This window comes from Dipodomys spectabilis, unplaced genomic scaffold, assembly GCF_019054845.1.
Source record: "Dipodomys spectabilis isolate Male_0828 unplaced genomic scaffold, ASM1905484v1 ptg000289l, whole genome shotgun sequence".
Taxonomy (NCBI): Eukaryota; Metazoa; Chordata; class Mammalia; order Rodentia; family Heteromyidae; genus Dipodomys; species Dipodomys spectabilis.
The window spans coordinates 1,183,689-1,209,953 of NW_024870966.1; the positions used below are offsets into that span (position 1 = coordinate 1,183,689).

A 26,265-nucleotide genomic window follows, 5' to 3' on the forward strand; every position below is an offset into this window, starting at 1 on the left:
ATTTTGAGAAGTAATAAATTCGGTACTGAATTCTCCCATCTTTCTGTTTTTCCACTTGATTGATTGCAAGAAGATTACAGGCAAGAACTTGCTTTAGTTTATCTCTGTATTTGTCTTCTCACCATTCAGCCATGTCACTGTGTTTTGGGAATGTTTGCACAGTGCATGTGGTATGAAGGAAGGTGAAGTAACACTAATCCTGTGTGTCTGCTGACTTAGTGGAAAATGATTCCCCAAGCCCAAATACCACACGGGGCTATGTTTTGGGCTGAATGTATTTCTATCAGACTCAATGATCTTGCTAAGGTGGAAAGGACAAATCTATAGTCTATGGGTTTAACTGTTTCTCTCTCTCTCTCTCTTTTTGTTTGCTTTTTGGGTATTTTTGGAGGGGGGGGGTCCAGTCGCGGGCCTGCACTCTGGGCCTGGGCGCTGTCCCTCAGCTCTTCACCTCAAGGTTAGCGCTCTACCACTTGAGCCACAGCGCCACTTCTGGCTTTTTTTGTCTGCATATGTGGTGCTGAGGAATTGAACCAAGGGCCTCATGCATCCCAGGCAAGCACTCTACCACTAGGCCACATTCCTGTCCCTCTCATCATTTTTTGCTTATTTGTTTTGGCAAAACCAGACATACCATTAAAAGGATCCATGAGCCGGGCGCTGGTGGCTCACGCCTGTAATCCTAGCTACTCAGGAGGCTGAGATCTGAGGATCGAGGTTCAAAGCCAGCCCGGGTAGGAGAGACCGTGAGACTCCTATCTCCAATAAACCACCAGAAAACCGGAAGTGGTGCTGTAGCTCAAGTGGTAGAGCGCTCTTCTTGAGCTGAAGAGCTGAGGGACAGCGCCCAGGCCCAGAGTTCAAGCCCCACGACCGACAAAAAAAAAAAAAAAAGGATCCATGAAAGGATCCGTCCAGGGGATTCCAGGGGACCATGTGGAGGCAGGCAGGCAGGCACAGGAGAAAGATTATTAGAAGGTTTATTAGAGGAGCCATATTTCCCCAGGACAGAGAGCACATGGTAGCCTTCACTATCTAGCTAGCAGCAGGGTCTGGGGGTAGGAAGTGAGGTAGATGGGAGTTCAGGTGGGTCTAGGCGGAGAGAGGGAGGGGCCAGCTGTATGACGGGAACTCCAGGGCAGGGAGGAGCTCAGGTCTGGGTGGAGCTGAGGACCAAAGGTGGGCCTAACGCTTACTACCATCAATGATGAGACTTCATTATTTTCTGTACTTGCTAAGAAAGAAAAACATCTCCCAATTGTAATTATGAAATATATCTCAAATTTCAGAGTGCTGGGTTTGGCCTTGCTGGGAAAATGGAGAACAGAAAGGGAATAGGCCGGATTCAATCATCAACAAGCAGGGACTGTTTATTGAGGAACAACAAGGGCACAGCCCTTCTAGTGGGCTTAGAGGTTGTGCAAGGGACTGGATTTTGGGGTGGGTTTATATAGATCTTAACAAGGAAGCACAGAATAAAAAATGGCCAATGGTCTCTGGGAAACCAAGGGCAATGTCCTTGGCCAGGCCCCAGTGGAATGCTGCGTGTGGGGGCTGTTGTCTCCTGGGGACCAAGGTCAGATTAAGCAGGAGAGCACACACCTGGTGCTTTGCTTGGCCCTGGGGAACAATGCAGGATTCAATCCTTCAGGTACCACACACACTACATAATCCACACACATCATCTTTTTTTTTTTTTTCTTTTTTATAAATTGTAGGGCTTGAACTGGAAGCCTGGGCACTGTCTCTGAGCCTCTTCACACTCAAGGCTAGCATTCTAACACTTGAGCCTCAGGGCCACTTCCAGTTTTTGAGTGGTTAATTGGAGAAGCATTTCATGGGAACTTTTCTGCTGGGTCTGGGCTTCAAACTGCAATCCTCAGATCTCGGCCTCCTGAGCAACTAGGATTACAGATGTGAGCCACCAGTGCCCAGCTACACATACATCAACTTTGTTACTTTCCCTCTGTATTAGGATCCTGGAGGAGCTAGGCACATTTCCTCTAAAACTCTCCAGATCACAAAAGGATTGACACGTGAGGGTGTCATTTTCCTATTTGTTTTAAACTTTCGCATGTATCCACAAAATATTGTTCTCCTTACTTTGAAACGTATACCAATGCAACAATAGCTCACATTTACTGAGTGCTAGATAAGTGATTTATTTACATTTTTTCAGACATCTTAATCCCATCCAAGGGACTGATTACCCTGGCAAGGACAGCTTTATAGGTGAAAAAAGTAACACTTTTTCTTTTGACAGTCTTATTTTTTTATTTTTTACAGAAGCAAAGCAAGCTAGGTGGAACAATCAGGACTTAGGACACTAGTTTCCTGGAGCAAGACTTTCCTGGAGGTAAAGAACAAGATATATCTGTAATTCTATGAATGACCTATTTTTTTTTTTTTCGGTCGTGGGGCTTGAACTCTGGGCCTGGGCGCTGTCCCTCAGCTCTTCAGCTCAAGAAGAGCGCTCTACCACTTGAGCTACAGCGCCACTTCCGGTTTTCTGGTGGTTTATTGGAGATAGGAGTCTCACGGTCTCTCCTGCCCGGGCTGGCTTTGAACCGCGATCCTCAGATCTCAGCCTCCTGAGTAGCTAGGATTACAGGCGTGAGCCACCAGCACCCGGCTTGAATGACCTATTTTACCTCTAGGGTTTTTGAACTCCTTTAGGGGCTTGAACTCTGGGCCTGGGCACTGTAACAGTGCTCTTCAGCTCAAGGCTAGAGTTCTACCACCTGAGCCACAGCGCCACTTCCGGTTTTCTGGTGGTTTACAGGTGATGAGAGTCTCTCGGACTTTCCTGTTCGGGCTGGCTTTGAACCGCCACCCTCAGATCTCAGCTTCCTGAGTAGATAGGATTACAGGCATGTGCCCCGCCAGAGGTTGGTTTTATAGGCAGAAAGAGGCTAAAAAAAGTAAAGCCACAAGTGGTAGAGTGCTAGCTTTGAGCAAAAGAAGCTCAGGGAGAGTGCCCGGGCCCTGAGTTCAAGCTCCAGGACTGGCAAAAGGAAAAGTAGCCGGGCGCCGGTGGCTCACGCCTGTAATCCTAGCTACTCAGGAGGCTGAGATCTGAGGATCATGGTTCAAAGCCACCCCAGGGCAGGGAAGTCCCTGAGACTCATCTCCAATAAAGCACCAGAAAACTGGAAGTGGCGCTGTGGCTCAGGTGGTAGAGCGCTAGCCCTGAGCCGAAGAGCGCAGTGACAGCGCTCAGGCCCAGAATGCAAGACCCAGGACCCACAAAAAAAAAAAAAAAGTAGAGTCAGAATGGGGACAGAGGTAGAAGGAGGAAAGAATAAGGAGGGGAGGGAAGACGAGTGGGCTGTGGAGAAGGCCGAAAATCTGGACTAGGCGAGATGCTGGGTGTGCCCAGGTGTGCACTAAGGCTCCCGCCGCCAGAGGGGCTACGGTGTACAAATCAGGGGGTTCGAAGAAAGTCCTGGCGGTGGGCGTGGCCAGTGTGGGCGTGGCCATGGCGAGCGGGCCCTAGCTCGGCGGGGCGGGCCCTCCGGTGGGCGGGGCCTGTGGCCGAGACTGCGGGCGGCGGCGGAAGATGGCTGCGGCTGAGGCTACCGACACCCAGCTGATGCTCGGAGTCGGGCTGATCGGTGAGGACGCAGGCGCCCTGCCCGGCAGGCCCGCACCCTAATTCCGCCCCGTCCCCCGCGCCGCCCGCGAAGGGAGGGTGCGGCACCCTCGTGTTGGGCCTGGGCTGAGGCCTGCCCAGCCGGGGCCGGCCTCCTGGTCTCCCTGGCCGGAGGCTGGAGCCGGGCCTGCGGCAGCGGCGCCGTCCACACGCGGCACGGGGCTCCTCGGGCTGGTCCGGGGCTGCTCCGCGGAGCCGGAGGCCCGGGGTACCCGCGGCTCGGAGGCTGAGTGGCGCGGGGGCCGGGACAGCCCCGGTGGGGCGGGACTGTCCGGGCCCGCGGCCTCCGTGGAGCATGGGGACCCCGCGTGACCGCCGGCCCGCCCGCTCCATTGTGCAAGCCGGGTGGGGACCTGGTGGCCGACGCCGCCGGCCGGGTCCTGCTCACGGGAAGCGGGGGTCACGGCAGGCGGAGGCACGGCTGTCATTTATGCCGGACTCGCGCCCGCAGTGGCAGGGCCCGCGCTGCGGCCTCGCAGGGTAACCCCCGAACCCCACTCCAGCACCGTGCGGTCCGGCTCGCTCGTGCTTGCAGCTGCAGTTCCTGCCCAGTCACATGTGGGATCCCCGTCAGTTTTGAGGAATTCGGGGGTGAGGAAGTTCCTTGGGCAGCCCCAAATGTGTGTACGGTTCCAGATAGTGGATAGTTCCAGAAACCATTTGGCCGAAGGTGACAAGGAGTACGGAGTTGCTCAAATGAATAAATGACTGTCAGTTCCCTTTAAAAAAAAGTCTTAATTCTCCTGATACTTTTAACGCATCCCTAAACACTCTGTCCTCTAGTGTACAAGTGTGGCACAAGCTTGGCTTAGGCTTAGCTAAACTGGAGAAGTGTGCTTAATTTTCAGTGTCTCTAAAGAGTGAATCTGGGAATTATTTCTTTGTGTTCATTTGTAAGGTGATTTTTAAAACTGCTTCAAAACAAAGCCTATCTTAGTCTTGTTAAATGACACTCCTGATTTAAGCTGTAGTTAGATTCTGACTTTAGTAACAGCGAACAAAAAGATGACATTATTGATATTATAAGTAGTAATAATAATACAAAGGAGTTAAAATTCCTTAAATCAGGTTATAAGTACAAAGTTTCTTGGTCAGTGTTATCCTTTCCTTCATCCTTCCCCATTTTTCTTCTCCTGTCCTTACCCTCAAGTGGAAAACTGACTCTTGATCATATATTTTGTGTGTGTATGCTGGTCCTGGGACTTAAACTCAGCACCTGGGTGCTGTCTCTGAGTTTTTTTGTTTGTTTTTGTTTTGGCCAGTCTTGGGGCTTGGCACTCTTCAGCTCAAGGCGAGCACTCTACCGCTTGAGCCACAGCGCCACTTCCGGTTTTCTAGTGGTTTATTGGAGATAAGAGTCTCACAGATTTTCCTGCCCTGGCTGGCTTTCAACCGTGATCCTCAGATCTCAGCCTCCTGAGTAGCTAGAATTACAGGCATGAGCCACTGGCGCCCTGCTTGTCTCTGAGGTTTTTTTTGTTTTTGTTTTTGTTTTTTTTGGGTCCGGTTGTGGGGCCTGAACTCTGGGCCTGGGCGCTGTCCCTCAGCTCTTCAGCTCAAGGCTAGTGCTCTACCACTTGAGCCACAGCTCAAGTGTGTGTGTGTGTGTGTGTGTGTGTGTTTATTTATTGGGTCGGGTCATGGTGTGTGTGTGTGTGTGTGTGTGTGTGTGTGTGTGTTTATTTATTGGGTCGGGTCATGGTGTGTGTTTTATTTATTGGGTCGGGTCATGGTGTGTGTGTGTGTGTGTTTATTTATTGGGTCGGGTCGTGTGTGTGTGTGTGTGTGTGTGTGTGTGTGTGTGTGTGTGTGTGTGTGTGTGTGTGTGTTTATTTATTTATTTTTTGGGTCGGGTCATGGGGCCTGAACTCAGGGCCTGGGCGCTGTCCCTCAGCTCTTCAGCTCAAGGCTAGCACTCTACCACTTGAGCCACAGCGCCACTTCCAGCTTTTTTCTTTTTGCTTATGTGGTGCTGAGGAATTGAACCCAGGGCCTCATGCATGCAAGGCAAGCACTCTACCACTGAGCCACCTTCCCAGCCCAAAGTTTTTTTTTTTTTTTTTAAGTCACAGCATTTTTATTTATTTATTTTTTATTTTTTGGATCCGGTCGCGGGGCCTGAACTCTGGGTCTGGGCGCTGTCCCTCAGCTCTTCAGTTCAAGGCTAGTGCTCTACCACTTGAGCCACAGCACCACTTCCGGCTTTTTTCTTTTTGCTTATGTGGTGCTGAAGAATCGAACCCAGGGCCTCAGGCATGCAAGGCAAGCGCTCTACCACTGAGCCACCTTTCCAGCCCCTGTGTGTGTATGTGTTTGTATGTGTGTGTGTGTGTGTGTGTGTGTGTGTGTGTGTGTGTTTAATTGGAGATTAGTGTCTCTCCTGCTTGCCTGCCTGAGCTGGCTTGGAACCTCTATTCTCAAATCCTGAGTAGCTAGGATGATAAGCGTGAGTCATGAGTGAGTGTCCAGCAAATCAACTTCCCTTCCCTTTCCTTCCCTTCCTTTCTCTTCCCTTCCCTTCCCTTCACTTCTCCCTCCCTCTCATCCATCTATCAATATATATATATATAAATATTGATGTATATATATATACAAATATACATACATTTATATAATACACATATACATACACATATCTGTACATATACATACATATATAGAGAGATGTATAAAGATAAAGGCACACCTAAGACTGAGTAACATCTATAAATATTTAAAAAGTTTTTAGGGACTGCCTGGGTAGCTCTGTGGTAGAGTGTTTGCCTGGCTTGCAGGATGCCCTGGGTTCAAGTCCCCAAAGAGTCAGCTAAGAATTTCAATACAAGGGCTGGAAAGGTGGCTCAGTGGTAGAGCGCCCAGAGTTCAGGTCCCATGACCGGACCCCCCCCCCAAAAAAAAGAATTTCAATACAGTATTTGCACAATTGGTATGTGACATGATTTGAAAGAGATTTTCATATCCATTTATTTTATGTTCCCCCAATGCTAGGGATGGAAACCAGGGATTCCTTTATACTTGGCATTCTGTTACTTGAGCTACATCACTCAGCCTTCTTCTTTTTTTTTTTTTTTTTTAACAAACCTTTTCTTTTTTGCTGGTCATGAGTCCTGAACTTCGGGCCTGGGCCCTGTCCCTCAGCTCTTCAGCTCAAGCCTAGCAATCTATCACTTGAGCCACAGTACCACTTCCAGCTTTTTGCTTATGTGTTGCTGAGGAATGGAACCCAGGGCCTCAAGCATACAAGGCAAGCACTCTACCACTGAGCCACCTTCCCAGCCCCTACATTGTTTTATCTATGAGAAAAATGTTATATGGAAAAAATTTGTGGGGGGGCTGGGAAGATGGCTCAGTGGTAGAGCGCATGCCTTGCATGTCAGAGGTCCTGGGTTCGATTCCTCAGCACCACATAAGCAAAAAGAAAAAAGCGGGAAGTGGCACTGTGGCTCAAGTGGTAGAGCGCTAGCCTTGAGCTGAAGAGCTGAAGGACAGTGCCCAGGCCCAGAGTTCAGGCCCCATGACTGGACCCAAAAAAAAAAAAAAGTTTGTGGGCTGGGAAGGTGGCTTAGTGGTAGAGTGCTTGCTTTGCATGCATGAGGCCCTGGGTTCAATTCCTCAGCACCACATAAGCAGAAAAAGCTGGAAGTGGTGCTGTGGCTCAAGTGGTAGAGCACTAGCCTTGAACTGAAGAGCTGAGGTCAGTGCTCAGGCCCAGAGTTCAGGCCCCACAACTGGCAAAAAAAAAAAAAAAAATGTAGTTACAGATTAATAAACATTTATGTGACAGAGAGGGAGGAATTCTATCATATCTAAGGTTAGAGTATATATTCTCTTATTTTATTAATTAATTATTTTATTTATTTTTGGTCGGTTGTGGGGCCTGAACTCTTGCCCTGGCACTGACCCTCAGCTCTTCAGCTCAAGGCTAGCGCTCTACCACCTGAACCACAGGGCCACTTCAGGCTTTTTCTGCTTATGTGGTGTTGAGGAATTGAACCCAGGGCCTCATGCATGCAAATCAGGCACTCTACCCCCGAGCCACCTTCCCAGTCCCTATTCTCTCATTTTTTTTGTGGGTACTAGGATTGTGAACTTAGTCTTACAGTTTCAGCTTGCTTGGTCATGACTGGTATTCTGCCACTTGAGCCATATCTCCAGTGCATCTTTTTGCTGGTTTACTGGAAATGGAATCTGGAAGTCTTTTCTTCTTGGGCTGGCTTCAAACTGTGATCTTCCAGGTCTTTGACTTCTAGTATCTGGTAATCCAGTGTGAGCCACTAGTGCCTAGCTACGACTAGACTTTCTTCTTCTTTTTTTTTTTTTTTTGTCAATCATGAGGCCTGAACTCTGGGACTGGGCACTGTCCCTCAGCTCTTCAGCACAAAGCAAGCGCTTTGCCATTGAGCCACAGCACCACTTCCAGTTTTTTCTGCTTATGTGGTGCTGAGGAATCGAACCCAGGGCCTCATGCATGCAAGGCAAACACTCACCACTGAGCCACCTTACCATCCTCTAGATTTTCATTTGTGGTTTGTTGTAAAAGCTTTTTACTGAAGTGGACAAAAATTCAAAGTGATGACTTCATAGGATTTAGAGTCTCAGCTGCCCTAGGTTACTTTATAAAATAAGTTATTAAAACTGATTCCACTAAGTGCTTCTCAGTAACCAATCAATTTACTTCCTTGCTGCTGTTTGACATTCTCACAGTGACCATCTTTCCACCATAGAAAAGGACACAAATGGAGAAGTTCTGTGGGTATGGTGCTATCCTTCCACGACAGCTGGGTTAAGGAATCTGCTGCTCAGAAAATGCTGCCTTACCGATGAAAGCAAACTTCTTCATCCCTTTGTCTTTGGTCAGTACAGAAGAACATGGTTTTATATCACAACAACTGAAGTTCCAGATTTTTCTGTCTTACAAAAGGTATTTAAAATGAGATACGATTATTCCCATAACCCTTAGCTGCAAATCTTATGAAGTGTTAGTGTCTGTGAGAATGTTCTTTTTTTTGCACTCATTCCTTCTATTAATGTGTATTGCGGTTGGTAGAGTAGTGAGTAATACAGAAAAATGTACTCCTTTTCATCAAGGTCAGAGTGTGATGAAGTAGAAATGTAAATGTAGCTTATATCATACCTGATTAAAAGTGACAAGTATTTTCATAATGACAAACTATTGTAACTGGGTGATGGACTCAAATCTGTAATCATAACTACTCAGGAGGTTGAGATCTGAGGATCAAAGTTTGAAAGCAGCCAAGGTAGACAAAAACACAAAACTTCTTTCTAATTAGCCAGCAAAAAGCCAGGAGTAGATCTATGGCTCAACTGGTAGTGAATCAGCCTTGAGCAAAAAAGCTGATCAAGAGCTGAAAGCCCTGAGTTCAAGCCCTAGTATTGGCCCAAGACAAAGAAAGCAAAAACTTTTGTAGAAGATATAATAACAATTATTATTTATTTTTATTTTTTTGTCGGTCTTGGGACTTGAACTCTGGGCCTGGACACTGTCCCTGAGCTCTTCAGCCTGAGGCTAGTACTCTACCACTTTGAGCCATAGCACCACTTCCATTTTCTGGTGGTTAATTGGAAATAAGTCTCACCGACTTTCCTGCCCAGGCTGGCTTTGAACTGAGATCCTCAGATCTCAGCCTCCTGAGTAGCTAGGATTACAGGTGTGAGCCACTGGCACCTGGCTTGATATAATTATTCTTGGTAGAGTTAAGAATTTGTGTGTGTGTGTGTGTGTGTGTGTGTGTGTGTGTGTGTGTGTGTGTGTGTGTGTGTGTGTGTGTGTGTGTGTGTGTGTGTGTGTGTGTGTGTGTGTGTGTGTGTGTACATGTGTGCACCAGTTCTGAAGCTTGAACTCAAGGCCTAGACACTGTCCCTGAGCTTTTTTGGTCAAAGCTAGAGCTCTACCATTTCAGTCAATTTCCACTTCCAGTTTTTTACATGTTAATTGGACATAAGAGTCTCCTGGACTTTTTTTTTTGCCCTGCTGGTGTTGTCTTTAAAAACATGATCCTCAGGGGCTGGGAAGATGGCTCAGTGGTAGAGCGCTTGCCTTGCAATGCATGAGGCCCTGGGTTCGATTCCTCAGCACCACATAAGCAAAAAGAAAAAAGCCGGAAGTGGCTCTGTGGCTCAAGTAGTAGGGTGCTAGTCTTGAGCTGAAGAGCTGAGGGACAGCTCCCAGGCCCAGAGTTCAGGCCCCATGACCGGACCCAAAAACAAAAACAAAAAAAACATGATCCTCAGATCTCAGCCTCCTGAGTAGCTAGGTTTACAAGAAAGAACCACCAGCATCCAGCTAAGAAAAAGTTTTTTTATTTACTTATGTAATGTTAAGGATAAGAATTATAGAAGTCGGCCGGGCACCGGTGGCTCACACCTGTAATCCTAGCTACTCAGGAGGCTGAGATCTGAGGGTCTTGGTTCAAAGCCAGCCAGGCAGGAAACTCCTTGAGACTCTTATCTCTAATAAACCACCAAAAAACCGGAAGTGACGCTGTAATTCAAGTGGTAGAGCGCTAGCCTTGATCTGAAGAGCTGAGGGACAACATTCAGGCCCAGAGTTCAAGCCCCATAACCAACAACAACAAAAAAGAATTATAGAAGTGTATGGGAGGCACTAGTAGCTCTTGCCTGTAATCCTAGCTACTCAGGAAGTTGAGATCTGAGGATCAAAGTTTATTCAAAAGCCAGCTGGGGAAGACAAATCCTTGAGTCTCTTATTTCTAATTAACCAGCAGAAAGCAGAGGTGAGGTAGATTGCCGACTTTAAGCAGAAAAAAGTAAGGAACAGCATGAGGGCCTGAGTGAAAGCCCTAGTAATAGGAAAGGGGGAAGGAGAAGAAGGGGAGTTACACACATACACATATATATATACATAATAGAAGCATGTAAAACTTTTAAATTTTGGTCTTTGCTTTTTTAATGCTGGTTATCTTGTACAAGAAGTTTGTTAGAATAATAAAATTACTATTCTATCACAGTATCTTAAATTCTATTAAAGTACCTTTAAAAAGTATACCTTTTTTTGTTTCTTTTGGACAGGTGACTCATTTTTCTATTGTTCTGACCGCCAAAGATTTTAACCCAGAGAAATATGCTGCCTTCACTAGGATATTGTGTAGGTCTGTATAAAACCATGTTAAATGCTAATATACCAAAATGGAAGTCTCACTCACTAGTAGCACAGCAGATTTCTTCACAGAGGAAGCATATTTTAGCCCTCTGTCTCTTGGCTTTATAGTTTTATCTGTAGCAGCTATATAGGGCTATTTTGTAAAGAGACCTTTCTCTTCTACTTTGTTGACTTCTCTTCTGATTTGGGAAAGTGGGCTGGGGAAAGAGAAAAAGCAGTTTGCCAGCTGTTATACTTCCTGGGTGTCTTGGGTCACTTGCCATTTTTGGTCTGTTACTTGTTACCTCCTGTCTAGGAATTTCCCTAGTAAAATGAGAAAGTTAAGTGCCTTAGGAACTTGCCAGCTGCTTCATATGTATCAGGATCTGTGTGTGACATTTTGAGGAAACTTAATAGAGATTTAACCATGATTCAAGTAGACTCAGTTTCAGCTCAACTATAAAAAAATATTTATTTAGCTGGATACTGGTGGCTCATGCCTGTAATCCTAGCTACTCAGGAGGCTGAAATCTAAGGATCATGGTTCAAAGTTAGCTGGGGCAGGAAAGTCCATGAAATTCTTATCTCCAATTAACCAGAAAATCAGAAGTGATGCTGTGGCTTAAAGTGAAAGAAAAAAAGCCTTGAGTGAAAATGCTCAGACACAGTGCTCAGGTCCTGAGTTCAAGCCACATGACCCCCCTCCCATATATTCTTATACATATATATACATATATATATGTATGTATTTGAAATACACCAATTCAGTTAGACATGGTGGCTCATGTTCGTAATCATAGTTACTTGGTAGGCAGAGATTAAAGTCATTACTCCATCTTCACCAGTGTTGGATATAGTGGTGCACACATGTCTAATACTAATGACATGGGGTACCGCAAATAAGGGGATCACAGTCCAGGCCAGCTTAAGCACAAAGTGAGACCCTTCTCGAGAAATAACTAACAGAGCTGCGTGCTGGTGGCTCACACCTGTAATCCTAACTACTCTAGAAGCTGAGATCTGAGGACCATAGTTCAAAGCCAGCTGAAACAGGAAAGACCATGAGATTCCTCTCTCTAGGTAACCACCAAACATCCAGAAGTGGAGCTGTGGTTCAAGTGGTAGAGTACTAGTTTTGAGTAAAAAAGCTCAGGGAAAGCACCCAGGCCTTGAGTTCAAGCCCTGGTGCTGGTACAAAAATAAAAGAAAGGGGGCTGGGAAGGTGGCTCAGTGGTAGAGTGCTTGCCTTGCATGCCTGAGGCCCTGGGTTCGATTCCTCAGCACCACATAACCAAAAAGAAAATAGCCAGAAGTGGCACTGTAGCTCAAGTGGTAGAGCGCTAGCCTTGAGCTGAAGAGCTGAGGGACAGCGCCCAGGCCCAGAGTTCAGGCCCCACGACCGGACACACACACACAAAAAAATAAAAATAAATAAATAAAAGAAAGAACACTAAAGGTCTTTCAGAATGGTTCAAGTACTCTGCCTTTAACTAAACTGCAAGTGCAAGAGGTCCTAAGTTAACATTAAAATATTTTTTTGTCAGTTGTGGGGCTTGCACTCTGGGTCTGGGCACTGTCCCTAAGCTCTTCAGATCAAGGTAAGTGCTCCACCACTTGAGCCACTGTGTCACTTCTAGTTTTCTGAGTGGTTTATTGGAGATAAGAGTCTCACAAACTTTCCTGCTGGGGCTGGCTTTGAACCTCCATCCTTAGATCTCAGCCTCCTGAGTAGCTAGGATTATAGGCGTGAGCCACTGGTACCCAGCCTAGGGTTTTAGTTTTAATGTTTTAATATTAGTAGTAGGTAAACTTGTAATTTTAGATGCTATGTATACTCTGACATACTGGATCCAATAATTTTTGGGGACAAATGAAGGGAATTGTTCATGTTTTTCACATTATAGGCTCAGGAAATGGATGCCTTTTGCCTTTTTGTATGTGTGGACTGGTACTGAGGCTTGAACTTGGGGCCTCCTACTCTACCTTACCTTTTGCACTCAAGGTTGGTGCTCTACCACTTGAGCCACACCTCCACCTCTAGATTTTTTTTGTTGGTTAATTAGAAGTAAAAGTCTTATGAAATTTTCTGCATGGACTGGCTTTGAATCGTGATCCTCAGATCTCATCCTTCTGAATAAGGATTACAGGTAAACCACCAGCATCCCTATTTTTTGCCTTTTCCACACATGCATACTCCTCCTTCTACCCCCCCACCCCTCACACACGGTACACAAAAACAGAAAACAAGAAGCAAACTAAATCTTCTCATTACCTAAAAGTTAAGTTGTATTATGAGTAAAATTTTACTGGTTTTGCAACTAGCCACAATACAAAAACTTTCTTGCTATCTGAAGACAAATTGCAGGTATATGGCTCACTGTAGAATGTAAGCAACTATTTGCTGATGTGGCACTGACATAAAGGGAGGTTGTTATTGCTTGAAGAGACTCATCCTTTTTTTTTTTTTTTTGGTTGTGGGGTTTGAACGCTGGGCCTAGGTGCCGTCCCTGAGTTCTTTAGCTCTACCACTTGAGCCACAGTGCCACTTCCAGTTTTCTGGTGGTTAATTGGATATGGGTCTCATGGGCTTTCCTGGCCTGGCTGGCTTTGAACTGTGATCCTCAGTTCTCAGACTCTTGGGTAGCTAGGATTACAGGCATGAGCCACCAGTGCCTGACTTGAAGAGAATCTTTCTAGGAGCCACAAACTAAAACCTCAGCAGAGGTGTTTTTGAACAAATACTGGACTCTACTGCATTTGATTGAGTCAGGATTAGGTTACTCAGTGGAATTCCCTGGAAGTATTCTGAGGCCCAGAAGGAAGAGTTGCTTCAGACCCTACTTTCTGCCCAGGTGGAAGGCCAGAGATTTTCTAGCTGCTGCAGACATAGTATTATGGATTCCTCTGTCACAGAGGAGAAAGGAGGACTCTGCTAATACCAGCCTCCTCATGCCCTTTCTGCCTTCAACCTTCATGTACACACCCACATGCCCATGTACACCTATATACACAAGCCTGTGCACACTCAGAGAAATCATTTTTTCATTGTAGGATAACATGGTAGTTCACCTTTATAGCATGCTGCATTTATCACTGGAAACTTGAAAGAACTTGGATTTCTTAATTATCTAAATATAGCTACCTCTGGGAGCTCTGATAATAAGTATGTATTCTACAGCTAATTACTGCTTTTGCTGGGAACAATGCATAAAACTTCCTGCCAAAGGAAATTGCAGCAGTAAAACAGAGTTGTATGACTAAGTACACTAGTTGAGAACATGTGACATTAAAAACAGAATGCAATGTTCCCGGGAGTAGTGGGCCTCCGAAAGCCCATCATTAATACTGTTTCCATAGGGAAGTTCTGTAGTCTTCTCCGTATGTATGGAGAGAGCTGCCTTCAGAGATTGTGGTAGATATATCCCGTGTTTTCTAACCTCATGAGAGAAGAAATACATTTGGGAAGGCTTAGACATGCAGAAGTGTATTCGCAAACTGGCTTTAGACTGTGTAGCAAGTACCGGTGCCTAACCTCAGTGCATTTCGTCATGTGATTCACACCAGGTGAAGGCATGGCCACTTCTTGTCCTTTCTTACAGAATGTATGTGAAACATGGGAGCCCAGTTAAAATGATGGAGAGTTACATTGCAGTTCTCACCAAGGGGATATGCCAGAGTGAAGAAAATGGGTCATTCCTTAGTAAGGACTTTGATGTTCGAAAGGCATATCTTGCAGGTTCCATCAAAGGTAAGGAAAAAGGCAAAGGAAGACAGAAGTAACAAAACCCAGGCCAATAACAAAAGTCTCATTTTCATCTCTATAATGTGTTTTCTACATAGGAGAGCACTTTAATTTTATATATCCCTATTAGAAAGCATTCTTTGTGGCATCACTTTCCGTATTGTTCTCTTGGTTGTTACAGAAATGTTCTTTCATCAGTAAGCTGGATTTCATGGCTTGAGTGCTCCCCTGACTTGCTTTTTTTTTGTCGTGGGGCTTGAACTGAGCCTTCAGCTGTCCTTCAGCTCAAGGCTCAAGGCTAGTGCTCTACCACTTGAGCCACAGCACCATTTCCTCCCCTGACTTTCATAGTTATTCTTTCCTTACATCTTAGCAGTTAGCTCTTCTATCAAGAGCCCTCAAGCTGCTGGCCTAGAGTCCCTAATCCAGCTCCTATCTGGAAAATCCAGATGGCAGAGGTTGCTCTGTATACTCTAGAGTAAGGAGAAGGGGAATTCTGCAGGTGAGGCTATCCTCCATTCCTCCATGTCAGAGCCTGACTTTTTTTTTTTTTTTTTGTGCCAATCCTGGGGCTTGAACTCAGGGTCCTTTTTTGCTCAAGGCTAGCGTTCTACTACTTGTACCACTTCCAGATTTTTGGTGGTTAACTGAATGTAACAGTCTCATAGACTTTCCTGCTGTGCAGATTGGCTTTGAACCAAGATCCTCAGATCTCAGCCTCCTTAGTAGTTAGGATTACAGGCATGAACCACTGATCCCCCCAGGGCTATACCCTACCGGCTGTCCTTTGTGGTTTCTGAGAATGTTGAGGTCTTTAGTGTTTTCATATTAGCTGGTAAGGACTGACATAATGTCATGGGAGTGGGTTAGTGAACTTGTGAATAAGGAAAAAGAAAGATATTGGTTCTTCACATCAGATATTTTACTTCCTTGTTAGTCTGGCTGTACATCCATCATAGAGTCCCTTGTGGGCCAGTTATTATCATCAGCTAAGACTCATCTTGGTGTACAGACATGGATAATATACCCATCCACAAAATGAGATGCTTTTGTGCTTAACATCTGCCTAGGTCTATCTTCTACATTAAAAATAAATTTTGTATTTGTATGATGAGAATTCTTTTTGGTTAAAAGTTTTATGCCAGGGGCTGGGAAGTGGTAGAGTGGGAAGCTCAGTGGTAGAGTGCTTGCTTTGCATGCATGAGGCCCTGGGTTCAGTTCCTCAGCACCACATGAGCAGAAAAAGCTGGAAGTGGTGCTGTGGCTCAAGTGGTAGAGTACTAGCCTTGAGCTGAAGAGCTGAGGGACAGCGCCCAGACCCAGAGTTCAGGCCCCACAACTGGCCAAAAAAAAAAAAAAAAAGTTCTATGCCATTACATAACATTTAATGCAGTAACATGATAATTTCTGTTTCTTTTTAGACATAGTATCTCAATTTGGAATGGAAACTGTTATATTACACACTGCACTGATGCTAAAAAAACGAATTGTCGTCTATCACCCTAAAATAGAAGCTGTCCAGGAGTTTACCAGGTATCATCATTAATTATTTAAACAGCATGAATTTTCTTGGCAGATTGAGATACTAGACGCCACTGTGTGGTGTGTTTTGTTGCATATTTGGTGTAAATAGTATTGGCCTGGCTGCATGACTCATACCTGAAATTCTTACTTACTACTACATGATTGAAATCTGAAGATCATAGTTTGAAGCCACCTTGGGTGGAAAAGCTTGAGAGAGTCTTCCTGTAATCAACCAGCAAAATGCTATATTGGAAGCATGGCTGAAGTGGTAGAGCTGCGGTTGTGAGCAGAAAAAACAAAATGTGTGAGAGCACAAGGCCCTGAGTTCAGGCACTAGTACAAGTACACGTACACAACACGCCATTTTGGTCTAATAGTTCAGATCTAGTGGACAGATTCTTCTTCAGCATTAGAAATAGGATTTTTTTTTTCTTTTTCTTTTGTGGGTCATGAGTCTTGAACTCTGGGCCTGAGCATGTCCCTCAGTTCTTCAGCTCAAGGCTAGTGCTCTACCACTTGAGCCACAGCGCCACTTCCCATTTTCTGGTGGTTTATTGAAGGTAAGAGTCTCACGGACATTTCCTGCCCGGGCTGGCTTTGAACTGCAATTCTCAGATCTCAGCCTTTTGAGTAGCTAGGATTACAGGCGTGAGCCACAGGCTCCTGGCAGAAATAGGAATATTTTAAAATAGGGAGTTAGCAAACTTTTCTTTCAGCAGAGTAAATATATGAGGCTTTTGAGCTATATGGTCTTTGTCCCAACCTCTGAGTTGTATGTAAATGAGTGAGCATAGCTTTGTCAAACTTTATGTACAAAGACAGGCAGCTGGCCCATAGTTTGTAGTTTATTGATCTCTGGTGGTGGTTTTTTGTTTTTTGTTTTTGTCTTGTGCCCATCCTAGGGCTTTAATTCAGGGCCTGCACACTGTCCTTGAGCTTTTTTTGCTTAAGGCTATTACTCTACCACTTGAGCCACAGATCCACTTCTGGTTTTTTGGTTGTTAATTGGAGATAAGAGTTGCACAGACTTTCCTGCTTGGGCTAGCTCAAACAGTAGTCCTCAGATCTTAATCTTCTGAATAGCTAAGATTACAGGCACAAGCCACAAGCACCTGGCCTTGATCTCTGTTTTAAGTGTGTCATTCCTTCTTTCTCACCGTTGTGGTGAGTTTCTAAAAGATTTTGTTTACCAAATCCAACTTATCCTTCAATTCTCTTTGAAAAATAAGATGAGTTAGCATTTGTGCTGAGTTTATTGCATGATGAGCATTATCTAAGTAAGACCTACCTTAAATTATTGAGCTTCATCAAGGAAGCGTCATTACTCTGTTTTATGAATGAGAAAATTGAAGCTGGCAGAGGCTAAGTGGTAAGCTAATGAAAAGGAGGAGGACTTTATAGACAGGCCTAGGTATAAATTCGGAGAGGGAAGTTTGTTAGCTCTGTGACCACATAAAACATACTGAGTGTCCCTAACCCTAATGTCTTTATTCATAAAATGAAGATTATAATACTTCTTAAGTTTGATTTGGGGACTGGAAATATGTAATGTGCTTATGCATGTGCCTTGCCCTTAATATTTGCAGTGGTTAGGATTATGATTATCTTACCTGAAGTGAGAGCACCAGAACTTTCACCCTCCCTGTCTGGCCTCAAAACTGTATATCGTTACAGCATGACCCATTGCTTCTGAAACTGGGTGTCCCCAGCTGCTGAGCTGTCACCACACACCAGGGGTTTCCAAAGCTACAGATACATTCTGTATATCTTCCTACAGTACCTGTTTTGTCTTTAGGATTTTTATGGAAACCCGTGTTGTCTGAAAACAAACATGACATGATTTGCAGGTATGGCCAGAATCTTAAGTCTAAATGGGAGACTTCTATAGAATTTCTTGATCACAGGGACCACTTTGGTTATTAGTCCCAAACTCCCTCCCCATGGCCAGTTTAGACAGTCGCATGTTTAAAGAAAGACTTTAGAATCATCATACTGTATCTTGAGCTTTTTGGAGCTGATTTTACCCAAAAAGTATAGTTTAAAATGTGACATTGTTAGCCACATGCCAGTGCTCACACCTGCAATCCTAGCTACTCAGGGGGCTGAGATCTGAGGCTCAAGATTTGAAGCCAGCCAAAGCAGGAAAGTCCTGAGATTCTTATCTCCAGTTAATCACCAAAAAGCCAGAAGTAGAGTTTTGGCTCAAGTGGTAGCATGCTAGTCTTGAGCAAAAAAGCTCAGGGACAGTGTGTAGGCCCTTAGTTCAGGCCCCAGTACACACACACACACACACACACACACACACACACACACACACACACACACACACACACACACACACACACACACACACACACACACACACACACACACACACACACACACACACACACACACACACACACACACACACACACACACACACACACCATTTTAATATGAAGCACACACACACACAGAGAAAACATTTTAATATGAAGCCTAAAAGCTCAGGGACAGTGTTTAGGCCCTTAGTTCAGGCCCCAGTACTCACATTCACACACACACACACACACAGAAAACATTTTAATATGAAGCCTATGGGTATAGGTCTCTACTCCTTTGTTTCCTCTCAGGATAAGGAAGTGAACATCCAAGGTGTAGGCCAGCAACCATGTGATAGAATTCTTGCCTTGATTCCCTAGGACTTTGCCTGCCTTGGTGTGGCATCGACAAGACTGGACTATCCTGCATTCCTACGTGCACCTCAGTGCCGATGAGCTGGAAGCCCTGCAGATGTGCCCAGGTAGGCAACAGCATATGGGGAGAAGTTCTGCTTTAGGTGTGTTTGGGCTTTGTTCAGGTGTTATGTTATATGCATTCCCTCAAAGGAAGTGCTGATGATTACTGTTTCTTTGGAAAATTCAATGAATTTTGTTTCCTATTTATATTTTCTGGTACCAGGGATTGAACTCAGGGCCTCACACTTGCTGGGCCTGCTTCTTAACACCTGGCTCTCTCTCCTAGGCCTCCAACTTAGCAAGATAGTTTGTTAGGCAAGTGCTTTAGCACTTGAGCCACATGCCCATCTTTCCTCAGACATTCTTTGTTGTTGTAGTAGTAGTTGTTGTTGCCAGTTCTAGGGCTTGAACTCTGGGCCTGGGCACTGTCCCTGAGCTTCTTTTGCTGAAGGCTAGCACTTGAGCCACAGCGCCACTTCCAGCTTTTTCTGTTTATGTAATACTGAGGAATCCACCCAGGGCTTCATGCATGCTAGGTAAGTACTCTACCACTGAGCCACATTCCTAGCCTGTCTTCAGGCATTCTTAATCCAAATAACAAAGACCAAAAAGCAAATGCTTCCCTTCAACTTTGCTCTTTGACACTGAAGTCAAACTTTGGAACATTTTGAGTTGTGTGAATTTCTTCCAGCAGTTGACATTAATGTAATTTTAATCAATGCCATAGGGTACAGCAAATGTTTCTGCATATATAAAACCATGAAGAAAAGTAGATGATGACCTGTGAGACTCAGTTCTCTCTTGATATATTCAAATAATGATTTCTTCCTGCTCCAATAATTTGATCATCTTGGTAATACAGGTTACATTGCCGGCTTTGTAGACTTGGAGGTGAGCAATAGACCAGATCTTTATGATGTGTTTGTGAATCTGGCTGATAGTGAGATCAGCATCGCTCCACTTGCAAAAGGTTAGTTCTCTGTTTTATTCTATTTTTCTCTGTGCTGTTATTGGCATGTATTGAGATACAAGCCAAGCAGTAGCAGTTTTTGGTTGTTGTTGTTGGTTGTGGGGCTTGAACTCAGGTCCTGGGTGTTGACTCAAAGCTAATGCCCTACCACTTTTAGCCATAGTGCTACTTCTGGTGGCTTACTCCTGTAATCCTAGCTAGTCAGGAGGCTGAGATCTGAGAATTGCGGTTCAAAACCAGCCTGGGCAGGAAAGTCCATGAGTCTTTTTTTTTGTTGTTGTTGGTTGTGGGGCCTGAACTCTGGGCTGGGGCGCTGCTGTCCCTCAGCTCTGCAGCTCAAGGCTATTGCTCTACCACTTGAGCCACAGCACCACTTCCGGCTTTTTTTTCCTGCTTATGTGGTGCTGAGGAATCGAACCCAGGGCCTCATGCATGTAAGACAAGCGCTCTACCACTGAGCCACCTTCCCAGCCCAGTCCATGAGATTCTTATGTCTATTTAACCACCAGAAAATTAGAAGTGGTGCTGTGGCATTAGCCTTAAGCAAAAAAGCTCAGGGACAGTGCCCAGGCCCTGAATTTTAGGCCCATAACTGACCAAAAAAAAAGAGGGGGGGGAGGGTCTCACAGACTTTCCTGTGCTGGCTGGCTCTGAACTGCAGTCCTTAGGTCTCAGCGTCCTGACAGCTAGGAACCACCAGTGCCTGGCTTGTTTTTTAGGATGATTTTTGGAAACAAGTGTTTCAGAGCCGACTTAACTTGGTCTGTGGAAGCTGGAGAGATTTTCTTTTTTTTTTTTTGGGTCCAGTCGTGGGCCTGAACTCTGGGCCTGGGCGATGTCCCTCAGCTCTTCAACTCAAGGCTAGCGTTCTACTACTTGAGCCACAGCGCCACTTCCGGCTGTTTTCTTTTTGCTTATGTGGTGCTGAGGAATCGAACCCAGGGCCTCATGCATGCAAGGCAAGCGCTCTACTACCGAGCCACCTTCCCAGCCCGCTGGAGAGATTTTCAGTGTCCATATCATTTGTTCCTTCAGACCTAGACATGTTAGCAGTCAGGATTAGTGGTAGTAGCTTTTTGTGGTCATTACCTTTTTCCTAAAAGTAGGAAAAGCAGAATGCTAGCATGTTCAGAGTCTCTTTCAGATTCTGTCTCTGTGAGGTTTTATCTAGCAACTTCAAATTAAGAAAGCCAGAATTGGGCTGGGTGCCCGTGGCTCATCTTAAGAGACTAAGATCTGAGGATCACCCTTTGAAGCCAAGCCAATCAAGAAAGTCTGTGAGACTATTATCCAATTAATGATGAAAAGAAAAGCCAGCAGTGGTGCTGTGGCTCATCTTGAGATGAAGAGCTGAGGAACAGCGCCCAAGCCCAGAGTTCAGGCCCCACAATTGGAGGGGGGTTGGGGCGAAGTGTTTACCACCACACGTAGCTCAGATACTGCTCTTTGTAAAACTCAGAGACAGAAAACTAGCTACTTAAGGCTACTTAAAGATGGGGCCATAGGCTGGGAATGTGGCTCAGTGGTAGAGTGCTTGCCTCACATGCGTGAGGCCCTGGGTTCAATTCCTCAGCACCACATAAGCAGAATAAGCCAGAAGTGGCGCTGTGGCTCAAGTGGTAGAGTGCTAGCCTTGAGCTGAAGAGCTGAGGGACAGCGCCCAGGCCTAGAATTAAGGCCCCATAACTCACAAAAAAAAAAAAAAAAGTTAAGGTCAGAAAGGGCATCTCTTCTGAGTCTATAAAGCAAGCATATTCCTATTGGCACCATTTGAATGGAGTTTGTCCCTGGAGGTGAGAAGAACTTTCTGTCAGTCTTGTTGCAGACAGCAGCCAGGTTGTGGCTGATGTAAGTTTCCTCCACTGGTGGCAAAGGGCCTCAGCCCATGCGGTTCTCAGCCGCTTCCACCACACTGACAGGAAGCATGTCCTTTGCAACGTTCCCCACAAAGATACGGTGACGTTCATTCTTCACTGTAAGCAACTGGCTCTTGTCTTCAAGTTGCAGCTTATTTGTAGTCAGTTTTTTTTTTTTTTTTTTTGCCAGTCGTTGGGGCTTGAACTCTGGGCTCTGGGCACTGTCCCTCAGATCTTCAGCTCAAGGCTAGCGCTCTACTACTTGAGCCACTGTGCCACTTCCGGTGGTTTTCTGAGTGGTTTATTGGAGATAAGAGTGTCACGGGACTTTCCTGCCCAGTCTGGCGTTGAACCATAATCCTCAGATCTCAGTCTCCTGAGTAGCTAAGATTACAGGCATGAGCTACTGGCACCCAGCTGTTTTGTTTTGAACTGTTTTGTCTGGAAAAATAGTCCTTCTTATCATGTGGATGTGAAGAGGAGTTCACTTTGGTGTTGGTGTGTTTTCCTTTGGCCTGTGAAGAATATAAATCATGCTCATGCCTTACCTCTATCATGTTATTCCATTTGTGTTTCATAATCAATGGAGTAATAAGAGTTCCAATGGAATCAGCTGCCTTTTGAAATTTCTCTGTAGATATGGTCTTCCAAAGTTTCCAGTTAGGATGGCATGGTTATTTTATTTTATTGTCAGTTGTGGGGCTTGAACAGCTTGGGCGCTGTCCCTCAGCTCTTCAGCTCAAGGCTAGCACTCTACCACTTGATCCACACTGCCACTTCTGGCTTTTTTTTTTGCTTATGTGGTGCTGAGGAATCGAACCCAGGGCCTCAGGCATGCAAGGCTAGCGTCTCACAGGCTTTCCTGCTCTGGCTGGCTTTGAACTGCGATTCTCGGATCTCAGCCTTCTGAGTAGCTAGGATTATAGGCATGAGCCACCAACACCTGGCACATGGTTTTGTTTTTTTTGTTGGTCATAGGGCCTGAACTCAGGGCCTGTGTACTGTCCCTCAGCTCTTCAGTTTAAGGCTAACACTCTACCACTAGAGCCACAGCGCCACTTCCAGCTTTTTCTGCTTATGTGGTGCTGAGGAATTGAACCCAGGGCCTCATCCATGTAAGGAAAGCACACTACCACTGATCCACCTTCCCAGCCCCTCATGGGTATTTCTCTTTTTGGGGGGGGGGGGTGCGGTCGGATTGTGGGGCCTGAACTCTGGGCCTGGGCGCTGTCCCTCAGCTCTTCAGCTCAAGGCTAGCGCTCTACCACTTGAGCCACAGCACCACTTCCGACTTTTTTCTTTTTGCTTATGTGGTGCTGAGGAATCGAACCCAGTACTTCAGGCATGCAAGGCAAGTGCTCTACCACTGAGCCACCTTCCCAGCCCCCCTCATGGGTATTTCTAATTATATAAAGTCGTAAATATTCACTTAGCACACTTTTCTTACTCTCACAGAGGCCATGATGATGGGCAAACTGCACAAAGAAATTGGCCAGCTCATTGTTCAGTCTGCAGAAGACCCAGAAAAGTCAGATGGCCAGGTTATCCAGGTAACTCCTCCATCTGATCTGTTACCCAAGTAGGCCTGCTACCTACCCATGGCCAGGAAGAATGGCTAGCACTTCCTCCAAGGATCTGGACACTGAGACCGTCTTTGCTCCCATATAAGTCAGAATCACTAACCCTTTGCCCACCCTCTGCCAGCATTAGAGCAAAACCACTCAGGTTTACAATGTTGGTCATATACGGAGGTTTGAGTTTAGGATTTAGGTTTGATTCTGCATCGTGGACTAGAAATGATAACATACGTGACTGTGTAATGTCTGAGAGCTTGGGAAGGAAATTGACCGAATTAAGCAGGTTGTCTGTTTGAAAATTATTTTAGTGAGTAAATGATGTCAGCAAATCAGGCCAAAAACATGGCTTTGCTAAGAGTGCCAGTGAGCCATCAGCTGCTTTAGGAGCTGCCCTGGGTGGCGGGCGCCGTAGCGGCTCTTATGAAGAGTTGCATGCCAACAATAAATATCAAATGCCCCGTGGCTCAGCACTCTCCTCCTTGGTATATACCCAAAGAACTAAAGGCAGACTCAGATGTTTGTACACCCATAGTCACAGCAGCATTGATCAGAGTTGGCAAAAGGAGGAAGTCACCTAAGTGTCCAACAGATGAATGGATCAGCAAGATGTGGTGTGCGCACACAACAGAATATCAATCACCTTAAGAAAGATAAAGTTGAAGTCAGGCGCTGGTGGCTCACACTTGTAATCCTAGCTACTCAGGAGGCTGAGATCTAAGGATCACAGTTCAAAGCCAGTCTGGGCAGAAAAGTCCATGAGACTTTTATCTCCAATTAACCACCAGAAAACTGTAAGTGGTGTTGTGGCTCAAAGGTAGAGCACTAACTTTGCGCAAAAGAGCTCAGGGACAGTGCCTAGGCCCTGAATTCAAGCCCCCTGACCAACACACACACACACACAAAAAGGTAGTTGATTTATGCTCCAAAATAAATGGGCATTATGCTAATGATACAATAATGAATGACATTATAATAATATTCAGGATGTATTTTGTGAATGCACTTAGATACCCACAATGGGCAGGTTTAAGAGGAAGAAGTACAGGGAGGGGCACTAGGATTCTGAGGGTTGGGGATGGGCAGGTACTGATACAGTGTAGTCTCTCTTAGGAATGGTGAAAAGATTCTGGAAATCGAGTTGTTCATGGTTGTTCACACCATGATTACACTAATGCCACTTTAAAATTACAAGGCTTTAAAAAATGCCTGTGATGTTGATTGTTCTAAGTCGTTTTGTTTTCGTAACTAGTAAACAGCCGAATTCTAGAGAAAAACTCACTATTTTTAGGTACTAACATACCGCTTTGTATTCTGCTCTATTGAAGGATATTGCTCTAAAAACAAAAGAAATCTTCACCAACCTAGCTCCATTTTCAGAAGTCTCCAACGATGGAGGAAAGAGAGTCCTCAATTTTGAGGCACTAAAGCAGAAACGATTTCCACCAGCAACAGAAAACTATCTATACCATCTAGCAGCAGCTGAGCAAATGCTGAAAATCTGACTGTGAGCCAGACTGTCTGGTCATCTGATGTAAAGCTTTCCTTTCATTCTGATTTTCCATTAACGATGTAAATTACTGAAGATTACAGAGGAAATGTTCTATTTTTAGCAATTTATTTGAAAGTATTGAGATCTAACCCCAAAAGCCCTGAAAAACACTTGTGATTTCCTCCCTGCCTGCTGTCCATGTGGGAGTGTTGTTTCTACTACATCTGGTGTGAGCCAGCGTCGTCTTGGAGTGAGGGAAGAGCAGATCCTGCATAGGCAAAAGCCTCAGTACACATTCCCTTTTGCCTCCTCATGTAGCCATAAACTAACATTAATTTTTCAGAAAGCTGCCTGAAGTTTTGCTTTGTATTCTTCGAGGAAGAACTGTAATGCCTCATGAGGAACTCTACTTTCTGAGCCAAACTGCTAAGTTTTCTGCAGAACTGTCTAGATCATCCAAGAGGCTCTGCAGTTGCACCTTCTTGTAAAAGATTTTTTTTCTTGGCCTTTGAACGTTTTGCCTATATTATGAGGGTTTTGCATAGATTTTATACTTCAGTAGACTTTAATAATCCATATTTATACTGCACTGATGTAAGCATTTGGCAGATTTAAGTCAGCACTCTAAATTTAATCCTGCTGTGGCAACATTTAGGAAAGAAATCAGTCCTTGTCTGGTAGCATACATAGAACGCCCTTTCAGCATGAATCTCTGGGCCTGAAACAAAGCCTTCATGTGATTGGTAAGGTAGTGACTCAGTTTTTTGCAGGGCCCATGGCCAGAGAATGTGAACATCTTCAAAGGCTTCAGTAAAAGTAGTCTGTACCTTTTTCATAGTTGAAGACCTTACATTTGCCAAATAAGCACAGGTCTAAAGTATATACTCATTTCATTATGTCTACTCATATCGATTAGGAAAGGTTACACTCAGTACTGTTGTCCTTTGGCATCTTACTTGGAAACATGTTTGCAAAAAAATTGTAGTGGATTTTTTTTTCTTGTTCTTAGACACTCCTTAAGTAAAAATTAAAAAACAAAGAACAAAAAAACCCCAGGTTTTCCCCTCCTTCCTTGGGTGGGGACAGTGAGGACCTGGAATGAGATGATGTTTACTGAGGCCAACAAGTGAGAATTAAATTTGCACTTTGTGACAAACAATACTAATGTCTTTTTCTCCCTCATTTTTTCTCATAATTATTCTTAGCTACTGATCAGAAAAAGAAAACCCTTTTCTCCCGTCCTAAGGCCTCAGGGATTGTGTGGTTGGTCTGTATGAGAGCGAAAGCCTTTTCCATGTCCTCCATCTCTGCCTGCTCCTCTCTTTGACAAGGTTTCCACATACCTGCTCGATGATGTCAGCCTTTGCCCATCCTTCTCTACCATTAATTTTGCTTAGTGTACACCTGTGGCCAGACAAACCATCTGGTAGGTAATTCTGGATTCATTTTGGGCTTCTCTGAAAGTCCTTTTTATGAAAATTGGAAATAACCCTTCATTTTGGCTTAAGAAAAACTGAAAGGCACAAGGTTCAGTCTTTGGTGATGTGGGTAGGGTGTATTAGAAACATTGTTTCAACATCCAAACAGGGATCCACCTTCTATGTTCTGGGCTACC

General features: G+C 44.9%; 1 protein-coding gene across 2 annotated transcripts; it reads left to right on the forward strand.

The window, feature by feature from the left end:
- Positions 1 to 3,527: 3,527 nt before the first annotated feature.
- Positions 3,528 to 25,809, forward strand: Dennd10 (DENN domain containing 10). 2 transcript variants are annotated; one of them, XM_042701396.1, is made up of 9 exons: positions 3,528 to 3,614; positions 8,377 to 8,573; positions 10,703 to 10,782; positions 14,372 to 14,520; positions 15,936 to 16,047; positions 18,723 to 18,823; positions 19,621 to 19,728; positions 23,040 to 23,134; positions 24,487 to 25,809. In XM_042701396.1, the coding sequence occupies exons 1-9, from the start codon at positions 3,560 to 3,562 to the stop codon at positions 24,661 to 24,663; spliced, it is 1,074 nt and encodes a 357-aa protein (XP_042557330.1). In that variant the 5' UTR covers positions 3,528 to 3,559; the 3' UTR covers positions 24,664 to 25,809. The 2 variants fall into 2 exon arrangements, with proteins under 2 accessions (XP_042557330.1, XP_042557331.1); XM_042701397.1 differs by lacking the exon at positions 10,703 to 10,782 and having other exon boundaries at positions 3,533 to 3,614; positions 8,357 to 8,573.
- The last annotated feature ends 456 nt before the right edge of the window (positions 25,810 to 26,265 follow it).